The sequence below is a fragment of the Ceratotherium simum genome, chromosome 25, assembly GCF_057802395.1.
Source record: "Ceratotherium simum simum isolate JZ-2026a chromosome 25, ASM5780239v1, whole genome shotgun sequence".
In the NCBI taxonomy this organism is placed as follows: domain Eukaryota; kingdom Metazoa; phylum Chordata; class Mammalia; order Perissodactyla; family Rhinocerotidae; genus Ceratotherium; species Ceratotherium simum.
The window spans coordinates 12,262,105-12,275,574 of NC_141924.1; the positions used below are offsets into that span (position 1 = coordinate 12,262,105).

General features: G+C 56.3%; 1 protein-coding gene across 2 annotated transcripts; it reads right to left on the reverse strand.

Annotated features, from left to right (window-relative positions):
* Positions 1–2,522: 2,522 nt before the first annotated feature.
* On the reverse strand, positions 2,523–11,030 carry NOL12 (nucleolar protein 12). Of its 2 annotated transcripts, none has more exons than XM_004418589.3 (6): positions 10,891–11,030; positions 9,558–9,663; positions 9,234–9,282; positions 8,568–8,710; positions 6,935–7,032; positions 2,523–6,506 (listed from the first exon to the last, which is right to left on the reverse strand). In XM_004418589.3, the coding sequence occupies exons 1-6, from the start codon at positions 10,971–10,973 to the stop codon at positions 6,341–6,343; spliced, it is 645 nt and encodes a 214-aa protein (XP_004418646.1). In that variant the 5' UTR covers positions 10,974–11,030; the 3' UTR covers positions 2,523–6,340. The 2 variants fall into 2 exon arrangements, with proteins under 2 accessions (XP_004418646.1, XP_087305065.1); XM_087448939.1 differs by lacking the exon at positions 10,891–11,030 and adding an exon at positions 10,457–10,602.
* Positions 11,031–13,470: the final 2,440 nt, after the last annotated feature.

Below are 13,470 nucleotides of genomic sequence, written 5' to 3' on the forward strand. Positions count from 1 at the left end.
CCTGAAGAGTCTGTGCCTGCCTATCTCCACCTCTGCTCATGCCGTTCCCTGTGGCTGCGACACCACTCTTCAGAGATCAGGGAAGCGGAATGATTACTGACAGTTTCAGCCGCACTCTGCCCCTCGGAGCCTCAGTTTCCTGCAGTCACGTGGGAATGGTCATCCCAGCCCTTCCTGCCCACAGGCCTGCGGGAGAATCATGTGCTCTGGGCAGGCACGGCAGAGATGCGGGGGCTGTGATCCAGCGGAGCGGGGCAGGAAGGCATGAGTCTCTAAAGGGGTCTTCAGGGCTGGCTCCAGCCCACAGCCACCCTGTGAAGTGGCGATCCAAGGTGGCCAGGCTTGCTTTTACTAGAGAAGCCAGAAATATGAACTTTTATATGAAATCTCAACATTTTAGAATATGGCTAAGTCAAATTGTTTTTAAACACTCTGTGAGTCAAACCAAACTAATCTTCATTCTATGCAGTGTCTCTGAAATGGTAAATTGCAGATAGATTTTCATTCCCTTAGTGATGACTTAAACGCCACCCCCTCCAGGAAGCCCCTCCTGGCTTCCCCAGCCTGAAGCAAGGGCTCACTTTGCTGCGCTCCTGTGCAGGGCTCCCATTGCTCCTGGCTGTCGTTCACTTTACGGACCACGTGTGTGCGCCCCCTGGAGGAAAGATCCTGGATCTCCACCTCCATTTCTTTGGTTTGTTCAGCCAGTCTAGCAGTGTTAACGTATGTATCTAAGGTGTGGCTCGTTTCCTTGGGGAAGAACATCTACCTTCTGGATCCTTCCCTGGGGATGTGCATGTGCCCAGCCAGAGGCCACTCACAACTTAAATTCTGGCTCCAACTGGGAGGCAGTGAGTAGTTAGAACTCAGCTAAGACAGTGTCCTGGCCAACGGGGGCCCACCCCAGTGTGTCACCTGCAAAATGGGCTTAATGGAATTGCCTACTTTGTGGGGTTACTGGGAGAACTCGGTGAGTTAAAGCATGTAACGAGTGATTGGTATACAGTACGTGCTCAACAAATGTTACTATTATTATTTCTCCTCCAGTCTTCTCTCTGTCCCCACAGCTTTGGCCCATGAAATATAAGTCCCCAAGGGCAGGGACCACCCTTGCTCACCAGCGTTATCCCTGGTGCCTGGGACTTTGCAGGGGCTCAGTCAATGCTTGGTGAGAGAGTGAGAGGGTGCCCGCACGAGAGGAGGGTCTCCCTGCCTCTCCTCTGGGAAACTAACTGCAGCAGGTCGTGGAGACTCCAGTCTGCCCAGTGCATCCTCGACGCTGCCACCAGGGAGATCTCTCTGGAACAATCGCTGAGCCTGACTTTCCCCTGGCTAAACCCCACTCCTACCCCAGGGGCTCCTGCTGCCCACAGGATAAAGGTCCAGATCCTTGGCTCAGTGTTGGAGGCCCTTCAGGGTCTGGGCTCCGTGGGCCTCAGCAGCTTTCTCTTCTCTGACCACTGTCTCCTTTGCTCACCAAGGGCCTTCCGTCTGCCCACCCATCCCCTCCCCCATCGGCCTGGTCAAGCCGTCATCTCTCAAGATTCATGTCAAGGGTCACCTTCTCTTAGAAGCCTTCTGGAATGCCCTCCTCTCTGCTCTGTGCCGCTGAGGCTCGTACGGATGTCTGCCCTCTAACACTATCGAACCCCTGACCTCCAGGGGGACTTCCACGTGTCTGTCTCCTCCATGAGGTGTAAGGACCACGTCTCATCAGCCACGACAGCGTAACTTCTGAGTTACTTAACCTCTCTGAGACTCAGTCTTCTCATCTGTCAGATGGAGCTGATACCCACTTCACAATGATGTTGTGTTAATAATGTAACTGCCTGGCACGTCAGAGGTGCTCGATAAATTTGTTTACCATCCTCTTTCGTTATTTGCCAATCATGGTGACTAGGGTGGAAGGGAGAGGGTAAGGTTCGTTGGATAGGGAAGAAGGTTTCAGCAGGGGCCCAGGAGAGATGGATACGGTGATGGGAAGAAGAAAAAAGTAGATTCAGAAACTTGCAGACAGGCAAACATGGCACCAGGGCCAAGAAAATTCTAGAACAGATTGTTTCAAGGGTTATTTGGGAGTACCTGGGGGGAGGGGAATGAGTCCCATGTAATTCAGCCAGGATTGGCTGAGCACCTCTGGTGAGGCAGGCCCTGGGCCGGGAGCAGAAACAGAAATTACTGGCACACGTCTCACTCAGAAGGCTGATGGCCTGGTTGGGGGCACAGACATAACCAGGATACAATGTGTTCAGCGTTTAAAAGAAGCAAATACACAGTGTCATTGGAGCCCAGGCGGAGAAATGATTAATTCCTGGGGTAGGAAGGAGGGGTCAGGGAGGGCTTCTCAGAGGAGGTGGCTCAAAGTCGAGGAGAGTGGGAAAGGCTGTGAGAGCAGCTCGCAAACATCTACAGGGCGCCTACGGGGAAGCAGATGTTAGCTCAGAACAAGGAAGGCTTTTCTTTTTTTTTTTTTTTTAAAGATTTTATTTACTTAATTTTTCCCCCCAAAGCCCCAGTAGATAGTTGTATGTCATAGCTGCACATCCTTCTAGTTGCTGTATGTGGGACGCGGCCTCAGGATGGACGGAGAAGTGGTGCCTCGATGCACACCCGGGATCCGAACCCGGGCCACCAGCATTGCAGCGCGCGCACTTAACCACCAAGCCACAGGGCCGGCCCAGGAAGGCTTTTCTAATGATCAACCGGCTCACAACGGAACAGACAGTGAGCTCTCCAAGCTCCCGATGAATCAGGAACCCCTCGCCAGAGCCGTCTGCACAGTTAAAGGAAGGTCAACCGCTCAAACCTGGGGGCTTCAAGCCCTCTGAGGTTGACAGGACCTTGGAAAGGATAGAAGCTGCGGCTTCCCTGACATCGGAACCCTCTCCTCCGCCGTTCCTGACCCAGGCGTGCAGCTCCACCGGCCTGCTCGCCTCATCCCCCGGGGAGACCTCAGGCCACCCCAAAGAGATCCTACTGGGAGAGTTCTCTCCTCTACTGGGCTGAGGCCTGGCTCCTGGTAACCACAGCCACTGCTCCTTGCTGTACAGTAGTCTCCCCTTATCCACGGAGGATACGTTCCAAGACCCCCAGTGGACACCTGAAATCACGGATAGAATGGAACCCTACATAGACTATGTTTTTCCCTACACACACATATACCTATGACAAAGTTCAATGTATAAATTAGGCTCAGTAAGAGATTAACAATAAAATAGAACAATTATAACAATATACTATAATGAAAGTTATGTGAATGTGGTGTCTCTCTCTGATAATATCCTACGGTACTGTCCTCACCCTTCTTGTGACGAGGTGAGATGCTACAAAGCCACACAATGATACGATATATGATACATCTTGTGAGGAGACGAAGTGGGGTGCACAACGTAGCATTATTTTTGGACTGCAGTTGACCTCAGGTAACCGAAACTGTAGAAAGCGAAACCGCGGATGAGGGGGGACCATTGGACCAGCACAGGGCCTGACCCATGGGGGCAGTCCACGCGGTGACTGAGGACCCGATGAGCCTCTGCTACGGCTTCAGTCCCTCACAGCGGGAGCTCCTGTGGCTCCTCCTGAGGGCCCTTACACATTCGGCTTCTGCGGGAGAATCTGCTGCTTGCACCCCAATACCAACTCTCCCCTCAGTTACTCACACAATCCCCAATTCTGATCTGGGCACAGGGTTCTCCAGAATAGACCACAGTCCCCAGTCTTCCCTGCCGCTGGGAGCTCCGTTCCTCCTGCCCCACGCCTTTGCCTTCTGCCCAACCAACGGCACGTGACAAGAGTCAAGTGTTCTTAAAAGTAAAAGGAGAGGCATGTTCTTCATCGCTTCCTCCTTCCTGCCGGCTGAAAGGCAGATGTGATGGCTGAAGCTCAAGCAGCCACCTTGGACCATGAGGTAGAAGCCGTGTGTTGAAAATGGTACAACACAAAAAGCTAAAAGCCTACCATCCGAGCCTCCCAGCCCCCCAGCCCCAGGCTATCTCCCATCTTTGTTAACTCCTCTCTTATATAAGCCAGTTATTTTAAAATTTAGTTTTACATTATATGCAGCTAAACCTAATCCTTCTTGATAAAGCTCCTAGAGGCCCCAACCCCAAGGGCCCACAGGATGGGGAGCAGCAGCAGGAAAGAATCCAGTGTGGAGCATGGAGAGAGGGGTTCCGGGGAGAAAAGACAAGTTCTCCAGAGGGTTCTATCCCTCCACTCCTGATCCTAGGATTGGCACAAGTCACTGTGACTCAAGGCCCTTGGTCTGCTGGAAGAATTGAGGGAAAACACAGCAGAGAGCGGATGAGAATTTAATACTAGTTATCATTACAAATTGTAGATGTAAGTTGTAAACGACCCCATGTCACCGGGGATGGGAGAAGAGACCCGGATCAGATGTCTCAGCAGACAGCAGCAGCTGCAAATAAACACAGAAGGCGTACCCGGGGAAGGCCAGGTGCCACGGGAAGGGCTTCGTGCGCATGGTCTCATTTCAGCCGCGGGGCAGCCCTAAGAGGCCATTGTCTTACGTTGTCTTACACATGGGGAAACAGACCCAGAGAGGTCAGCACAGCAAGGAGCTCACCCGTGGCCACGTGGCAGAGCCACGTTCACCCCGAGCCCTGCCGTGTGCACGAATCCCCGGGTCCAGCTCTGTTCTGCTCACAGGGGCCTGCTGTAAGGCTCCCGCTCGCTGCCCTGGGCTGAGAAGCAGAACCACCAGGAGAGCGCAGGAACAGGCCCCACCCTCTTCCCAGGATGGAGGCAGCCCAGTGGGACGAGGCACCCCACCCCGAGCACAGGGGAGGCCAACAGAAAGGCAGCAGGTGGAAGGAGCTGAGAAGCCAGGTCACCGGGCCTCCCAGCCACAAGCCCTGGGCTTCATGTTCCCACGCCCAGGTGTGGCCCTCTGACCCCACCAGCTATCACCAGATATCACCATATGGCAGGTTTGGGTGGTGACCTGGAAGAGTGCCCATCCAATGGCAGGCTGGGCTGCGCCCGGAAGGCCCTTGCTGGGGTGAGCGGAGGGGAAGGCTGCCCTGCCGACCCCAGCTCCCTGCTCCCTCTCCTCAGGGGCCTCCAACGTCCAACGTCCAGGGCTGGGCAGCACCTGCTGTGCACTCCCATCACATGCGCTCCCGTCACCCACACACGCTCCCATCACCCTGACCCTCTCTCACTAGTCCGTGAGCCTCACCAGGGCTGAGAGCATGTTATTACCCTCTGCAGTCCCAGTGTTAGGGCCCAACACAGCTCCCCTAACCAGGGCACAACCCGAAACTGCAGTGCTCCGGCCCAGAATCAGAGGAACCAGTAAGTGGCAAGAGGGGTCTGAATGCCCCAGAACAGGTGCTCTGCTTGTCCTCACGCCACTCGTGTCCCTGCCGCAGGTGGACCCGGATTCTGCCAACAGCCCTGCTCGGTCAGGGGAACAGCGGGGTGTGTGAGTGAGGCGGGTCACTCACAAGCTGGGACAGGGAAGGAACAAGGCTGGTTTCCATCGGCTCTGAAGCTGCACCTGAAGATCCATCTGGAAGGAGCAGGAAGAAACGGCAGCTCTTACACCAGCTGGCCTCCTGAGGGGTCTGCTCTCAAAGGACCACACTTTCAGGCGAGTTGAGACGCATTTTCTTTAAAAAGGATTAATCACTCACTCCTCCCTTGGTGGGCTCTCTCAGGGAGCTGCTGGAAGCCTGGGGAAGCTGCCCAAGTCTGGGGGTGGGGAATGTTCCAGGACTCATCTACTCCCATCACTCTGATTTCAGCTGGGAGACCAACGAGGCCAAGGGGAAGGGACAGGCCCAAAGTCTCAGCCAGTGCAGGGCAGAGCCAGGCTCACCTGGCCCCGCTGCCCGCCTTTCAGAGCAGCAGGCGGACTCCAGCTTCTACCAGTGGTTACCCTGGTCTCCAGCCCTGGTTAGGGGGCCCAGACCTGACACTACCTTTTTGTACCCACAGGGAGAGCTGCTGGAGAGTGAGGAGGGACCCACTCCCTGACCGTTCCCACCACCCCAGAGGCCTGCCCTTAGCGCGGGGCATCACGGCTGGGGACAAACAAACCACAAGGGCACTTAGTTTCACAAATCTGATGAAGGCCCCGTGGGATACATTTGGAAAGATGCCCCAACTTGGTCCTGAAGGCTCCTCCTGGGGGAGGCCAGCTCTCAGCTGCCTGCTCCTTCTGGGTCCAAGCGCCAGGCCAGAGAGGGAGGTGCTGGCCTCCCAACCCTGGGCTGTGGAGTCACCAGCACGGTGCAGGCTGGACTGTGGGGACAGCCAAGCTGAGACAGGACAGGTCCCTGCAGCCTCGGCTGGGGCCCAGCCCGGTTCTCGGGGCTCACTCCCCACCAGTCCGGGCTTTGCCAGTCAGCCGGCGGCGCTGGGTCTTGCTGGTACGAGTGGCACTCAGGGGCTTCTTGGCGGAGTCCTGGGCCCGTCGGGGACGCTTCCTCTTGACCTTCTTGCGACTGTGCGCATGCAGCGATGCCGTGAGAGAGGAGATCCTGTGGGAGGGTGGAAGGCTGGTGAGGCTAGCACCTCGGTTTTCCCCGGGCAACAGGGCACGGGTGGAAGGCTGGGTAGGGAGTGACTGATGGCCCAGCTCTGGGAGGGGAAGTCAGGACATGCCCCGAATGCTGGGAGTACCAAACCATTCCACAGGCAGCCTGCTCTGACCCACAGGGCCTGCCAGCTCCTCAGCTCACAGAGAAAGGCCCTTACCCCAGACACTAAGGGCACCCAGGGTCGAACATTCCCAGGGGTGGAGGCAGGAGGCAGTGAGGAGGGACTGAGGACCACTTGACAAGCAGAGCAGAGGGCTGCTCTGGGCCCCACACCGCCCCCCACAGGCCAGCAGGAAGTGACTCTGTAGGCCATTCACCAAGGCCAGCCACGAGGAGCAGGCTCATAGGGGATGACAGGGCGGGCTCACCGCTGGGACAGCAGGGGGTCTCTGGACTTCCTGGGTAAGGCTCTGGTGGGCTTCTCCACGGATGGCGCCTCCTCCTCGGACCCGTGCCCAGCCCCTTGCTAAAAAAGCACAGGCCAAGACTGTCACAGACGGCAGTGGATTGAGAGGCCTGGGCTGGGCGCCCTGAGCAATCACGACCCTGTCAAGTCAGGACATGACCCGCCCCCCCAGGCCTGGAGGAAACTGTCAGTGCACACAGACGCGCCGTGTTACTGCCGTGTATCACGCAACGGGAGTGATCACAGAAAACAGCTCTCCTAAGTTAATCCACGAGAGTGGATTAACTACTTTTACCCTCACAGCAACCCCACAAGGCAGTTGCTCTCATCAGCGACCTCAATTTACTGATGAAGGGAAGCAGACAAGGTAAAAAAAACCTGCCCAAAAATACAAACCAAAACCATGAGATATCACCTCATGCCCATCAGGACGGCTGCTATTAAAAAGACAAGAGGGCCGGCTCCGTGGCTTAGCGGTTAAGTGCGCGCGCTCTGATGCTGGCGGCCCGGGTTCGGATCCCGGGAGCGCCCCGAGGCACCACTTCTCCGTCCAACGCGAGGCCGAGTCCCACGTACAGCAACTAGAAGGATGTGAACCTATGACATACAACTATCTACTGGGGCTTTGGGGGGAAAAAAATGAATAAATAAAATCTTTAAAAAAAATAAAAAATAAAAAAATAAAAAGACAAGAAATAGCAAGTGTTGGAGAGGATGTGGAGAAAAGGGAATCCTCATACGCTGCCGGTGGGAGTGCAAACTGGTGCAGCCACTGTGGAAGACAGTATGGAGATTCCTCAAAAAATTAAAAATAGAATTACCACACAATCCAGCTATTCTGCTTCTGGGTATTTATCCAAAGAAAATGAAAACACTAATTTGAAAAGATACATACACCCCCATGTTCATTCACTGCAGCATTATTCACAATAGCCAAGATTTGGAAATAACCTAAGGATCTACTGATGGACGGATGGATGAAGAAAATGTGGTATATACACAATGGATTACTACTCAGCCATAAAAAAGATGAAGTCTTGCCATTTGCAGGAATATGGATGGACCTGAGAACATTGTGCTTAGTGAAACAAGTCAAATGGAGAAGGCCAAATACCATACGACTTCACTCATGTACAGAAGATAAAACAACAACAAACAAACACATAGACACAGAGAATAGATTGGTTACGAGAGGAGAAGGGGGTGGAGGGAGGGCGAAAGGGTAAAGGGGCACATATGTACAGTGATAGACGGCAACTAGACTTTGGGTGGTGAACATCACGTAGTCTATACAGAAGTCGAAACGTAATGACGTACACCTGAAATTTATACAGTGTTATAAACCACTGTTACCTCAATAAACAAAAAATTAAAGAAAAAAAAAAAGAAACCTGCCCGCACTCCCACAGCCGCTGAGCGGTGGAGCTGGACTCGGAAGGCCCAGGGCTCAGGGACTGGCCACACCCTGAAGGGTGCCCAGAAGGGAAAGGGCCCCTTGCACTGGAAGCCCCACGACATGCACCAGCACTTAGCAACACCCTGACAAGCCAGTCTGCCCGTGCCCCTTCTTCCCCAGGGCTGGGAGGGAGACCCACCTCGGGCGGGGGCAGTCCGAGCAGCCGGGCCCCCGAGAGGTCCAGGTCGCTGATGGTGGTCACGGTGACCGTGTGGTTGGGGTGGTCGTACTGCACCGACTCCGTCTTTGCTGTCACCAGCCGGTCCAGTTCGTCTGCCTCCTCTGTGTGGGGTGGGCACAGAGCCAGGCCTCAGCCCCAGGGCACAAGGGACCAGGCTCCAGCCCCCTCCCGGCCCTGGAGTGCCATGGCCCCTCTACTCTACAGCAGAGGCCCAGGAAGTCACTGGCCCCAGATCCTGGCCTGCAGACAAACAGTCTAAATGATCCAATTCCTCCTTTCATGCTCCAGGGAGACCTCGGGCCACCTGGTCCCCACCTAGGACAAAACCCATGTGACACCAGGAGCTGCTGCCGCCCCTTCCCCTCTACCCCTAGTCCCTCCGGGCCTCAGAAACTGGGCTTTCTGCTCAGGATCCGTTTACCAAGAGGTTTGGGTCTCCTCCTAGTCTCTGATCACTCACAGTTAGAGGTACCTGAGGACCACCCCTGGCCTCCAGGTCACCAAGTCTCGTAGAGCTGGGGAAGTCAGCTTCTGTGCAGCCCCCACACCCCTCCCACCCACCAAGGAATAAGTAAACCCAGGCCTGCTGGCTTTTCTCCAGGTCAGACCAAGGACGGGACTCACCCAGCGCCTCCTCTCTCTCCGCCAGCATCTTCAGGTACTCCTGGTGGCGCTGAAACCCAAAAGGGAGGGGACAGGGTGAGTATGATTTCAGCCAGCCTCAGGCGGGAGCACTGTTCACCTCCGGGGTGAGACCATGGCTAGGAGTGAGACCAGATTTCACCCTAAACCTTCCCCAGCCCTAGGCCCACGGTGTCTCTACGGGTACAAACTGCTCCCCAGGCCTGCCCACACCTCCCTTCATCCCTGCAGATGCCACTATTAGGCCATCCCAGGCTGCAAGTCCCCGGGGAGTCAGAGACTCTCTCCCGTCCTCCCCCTCTGCACCTCCTCCCGGAGCTTCTTCTGCTCCTCCTTGAGCCGCTGCTTGATCTCCTCAATGGCTGTCTTCTTCCGCTCCACCTTTCGCTTGTGGAAGCCTGTCAGGTACTCCCTAAGGGGAAGACGCAAAGAAGAGTCAGGGGAGGGTCAGGAGGGGATGCAAGGAAAGAAGGGCACGCTCCAGGAGGAGAAACACAGCTAACACTGCACTCACTAGGTGCAGGCACCATTTCAAAAGTGTACATGTCATGTTAATGTCATGTACATGTCAAAAGTGTACAGTGTTACTCATGTCATCTTCACGTGGAGCAGGTACCAATCCCTGTTTTACAGAAGGGGACACTGGGACACAGAGAGGCAAGGTTACGTGCCCAAGGTCACAGACAGTGTAAGGTTAGGAAAAAGAGGGAGATGCTGCCTCTTTCCACTCACTACCCTCCAGGGCTCTCAGCTTCAGGCAACAGGGCCAGGTGGTGGGCACAGGTTGTGGGCCTGTGAACTCAGAACAGGTGGGGGTCCCTTCTATGCTGGCAAACTCCATTACCACTGAATCAAGCCACTCCAGTGAGGCTGTCAAGGCCACCCTCACCCAGACCTCTGCAAACCCTCCACTGGGCCAACACCCCATTTCCCCAGGACCCTGCCCCCAGGACCCCCTGTAGTGCCTGTTGACGCCACGCTGAGTTCCTGATGATGACGCAGCATTTCCCTCCCTCCCCCATCTGATCCCAGCCCCTTCTCATCTCTCTAGTGCCGGCTGCACCATTCCTGTCTGTGCCAGGGCCCAACACTAGGCTTTTCGCTGAGCCAGGACCATAGGCCAAGATGGCATTCTGGGTCTATCTGATCGACCGGACGCTGAGGTTTAGGGGTCCAGCTCGGGGTCCCGAGGTCGGCACACAAACCGAAGGAGCTTAGTAAACGTCTGGGGAATGAACAGATGAACTGAAGCCACTCCTTTCATTCATTCACCATCCAGCAACAACCGCTGGGAGTCTACCGTGTGCGGGGCCGCCGGGCTGGGCCGGGCTGGGGAGGTAGAAGCCATTGCTCAGACCCGCGCTCCGGCTCCCGGGCCACACACAGCCGGTGTGGGGCAGCCGGGTCGTCGGGAAGAGCGAGGCGAGGCGGGGGACGAGTCCTCTCCCCGGGGGCCGAGGGGCGGGGCCGGTCTAGGGGGCGGGGCCGCGGTTTAGGGGGTGGGGCCGAGGGACGAGGGCCTGGGCCGCGGTACAGGAGGCGGGGCCGGAAGGGCCCTCCGCGTGAGCGTGCGCCGCCGGACCTGGCCCTGGCCGTGCCCCGCGGCCTGAAGGGGATCTGGTCCAGCCCTGGCACTCACCGGCGCTTCTCCTCGTCGAAGCTGAGAACGAGCCGGGGCCGCCGGTCGTCGCCATCTCGCTTCTTCTTCTTGTTGCGGCCCATAGCGAAGAGGCCTGGGTGGCGCGGCGTCTGCCTGCTTGAGACACTTCCGGGTGCACCCTGTTCAGCCTCCCGGGGGCGCCTTGCCGCGGCGCTCCGCAGTTCCGCTCGCCAGGCCCCGCCTTTTAAAGCCCCCGCCGCTGTAACGCACAGATCCCTGCCGCCTCGGCGACTCCCAGCCCTACTAGACTAGCAACGGTGAGAGCATGAGAGCGAGGCCCCGAGGTCCCAGCGACGCGCACGGTGCCTGGAACACGTAGGCGCTCAATGCGGAGTTATTACTGAATGGCCAAAGATTGCTGATCCTACTTTTGATTCTGATGTCAGCTCTTTGGTGGTCTCCAAGAGCATGTTTCTGGAGCTAAACTACCTGAATTAGAATCCTGGTACCCCACTTAGAGCTCCGTGGTCTTGGACCGGTTGCCTTCGCTGTGCCTCAGTTACCCTATTTGTAAAATGGGGACAATTATAGTGACTTTGTAGGGTTATGGTAAGGCAGTGGTTTTCAGACTTCGGTGTGCGTCAGAATCCCTTGGGGGGCTTGCTGAAACCCGGATCCTCTGGCCCCACCCCAGAGCTTCTGATTCAGCAGGTCTAGAGTGATTTGCATTTCTAACAAATTCTCAGGTGATGCTGAGGTTGCTGGTCCACAGACCAAACTTTGAGACTATGATTGTGAGGAATAAGTGAATCATGTAACATGTGTATAACATAATACATGCCGCACATGTGTTTGCTACGCAAGCCATCTCCCCTGCCTGTGCCTCAGTTTCCCCAAGTATGGAATGGGGGTGTGGTAACACATCCTCTACTGAAAATGAGGGCACGAATGTGAAGGCACTCAGTAAAACAACACCCAAGGGGAATTTTTTTTTTTTGTGAGGAAGATCAGCTCTGAGCTAACATCCATGCCATTCCTTCTCTTTTTGCTAAGGAAGACTGGCCCTGAGCTAACATCCGTGCCCATCTTCCTCCACTTTATATGGGAGGCTGCCACAGCATGACCTGACAAGCAGTGCCTCGGTGCGCGCCCAGGATCCGAACCCGGGCCGCCAGCAGCGGAGCGTGAGCATTTAACTGCTACGGCAGAGGGCCAGCCCCCGAAGGAGAATTTTAGTAACGGGGATTGCATGCCTGAGTCCCCCACCCTCAACCCACCTGTGCTGGCTGCTGCAGACAAGCTGCCGCCCTGGCCTTGAAGGACTGGCGGTCCAGCAGGGTCAGTGATCGTTAGTCCAGGGGATGAAAGCTTTGCGGCGAGAAGCACAGGAGGCTGCAGGAGCTTGGGGTTGGCTTCCCCAGTGTGGAGGGCTTCCCAGAGGAGGTGACCCCAGAACTGGCCTAGAGTGGGGATACCAGAGGAATAACAGATCTTAGGACCCAACCCCCTCCTTTGACAAGCGACTGGAGCCCAGAGAGCAAGTAAGTGCACAGGTAGCGAGTGCCTACTGTGTGCCAGGTGTGCAGAGAAGGGAACTGTTATCTCAGAGAGGGGAAGCGACTTGTCCAGGGTCACACTGCTGCTCTCTGGCACAGCTGGGACTTGACCCTGGGTCTCTGGCCTCATGGCCCAGCATCCTGGGCGGCTGGCCTGAGGGATCACTCTCCCAGGAGCTAGCATGCCTCCTCTGGAGGGCAAGAGGCAGGCTCTGACCGTGAGTTTTGGAAGGAGTGAGGCACACAGTGGGTGCATCTCTCCATCAATGTGAACCGTTCCCTGAGGGTCCTCTCCCTGGGGGCCTCCATGTTGGGTGCTGAGAGGAAGTTATCCCTCAAACCCAGGTAGAGCAGGGAGCTGCCTGAAGGGTGGGGCCTCAGGGTGATAAGCAACTGCCCCTCTTTCCCTCCGCCCCCTAGTGGCCATGCCCTGATGCCACCCTTGGCACCCTCCCTCTCGGTAGAAGCATTGCCCAGGTGGGCTGCCTCCTCTGAGTCCCAGGCACTGGGTCTCTGGGCCGTGCCTGCTATTTACCGGCTCCACTCCCAACCCAGACTGGCTGTAGATGAAAAGTGAAGGGTCTGCCACCCGACTCGATAAATCGTAAACCTTCCTGGGCCCCTTTCCTCTCCACGGTTTGTTTGTTCACTCTCCCACTGTGCTGAGGGTGTTCTCAGTCCTCACAAGCTCCCTGCGAGGTTGGCGCTGCTTTCATCTATTATACAGGTGAGAAAGCGGAGGCTCAGAGAGGGGAGGTGACTCGACCAAAGTCACCCAGTTACTAAGTGGGGTACAGAGCCACTCCCTGACAGCTGCCCTGTATGCCGCATGGTTCTGCCCCCCCAGAGTGTCCAGTCTGGCGCAGAGACAGGGACTGAGTGAGGAGACAGCTGCTCCTGCGGGATCTCATGTGGGTCCTTGCAGCCCACGCAGCCTGAGCTGCCGGCCACGCGGGTCTCAGGGAGGCCTCGTCTGCGAAAGCTCCCAGCGCAGAGTGAATCCCGCCACCTTGCGCGTGCCCCGGTGCTCCAAACTCTCCCCAGGGAGTTTCAAGTCCCCTTG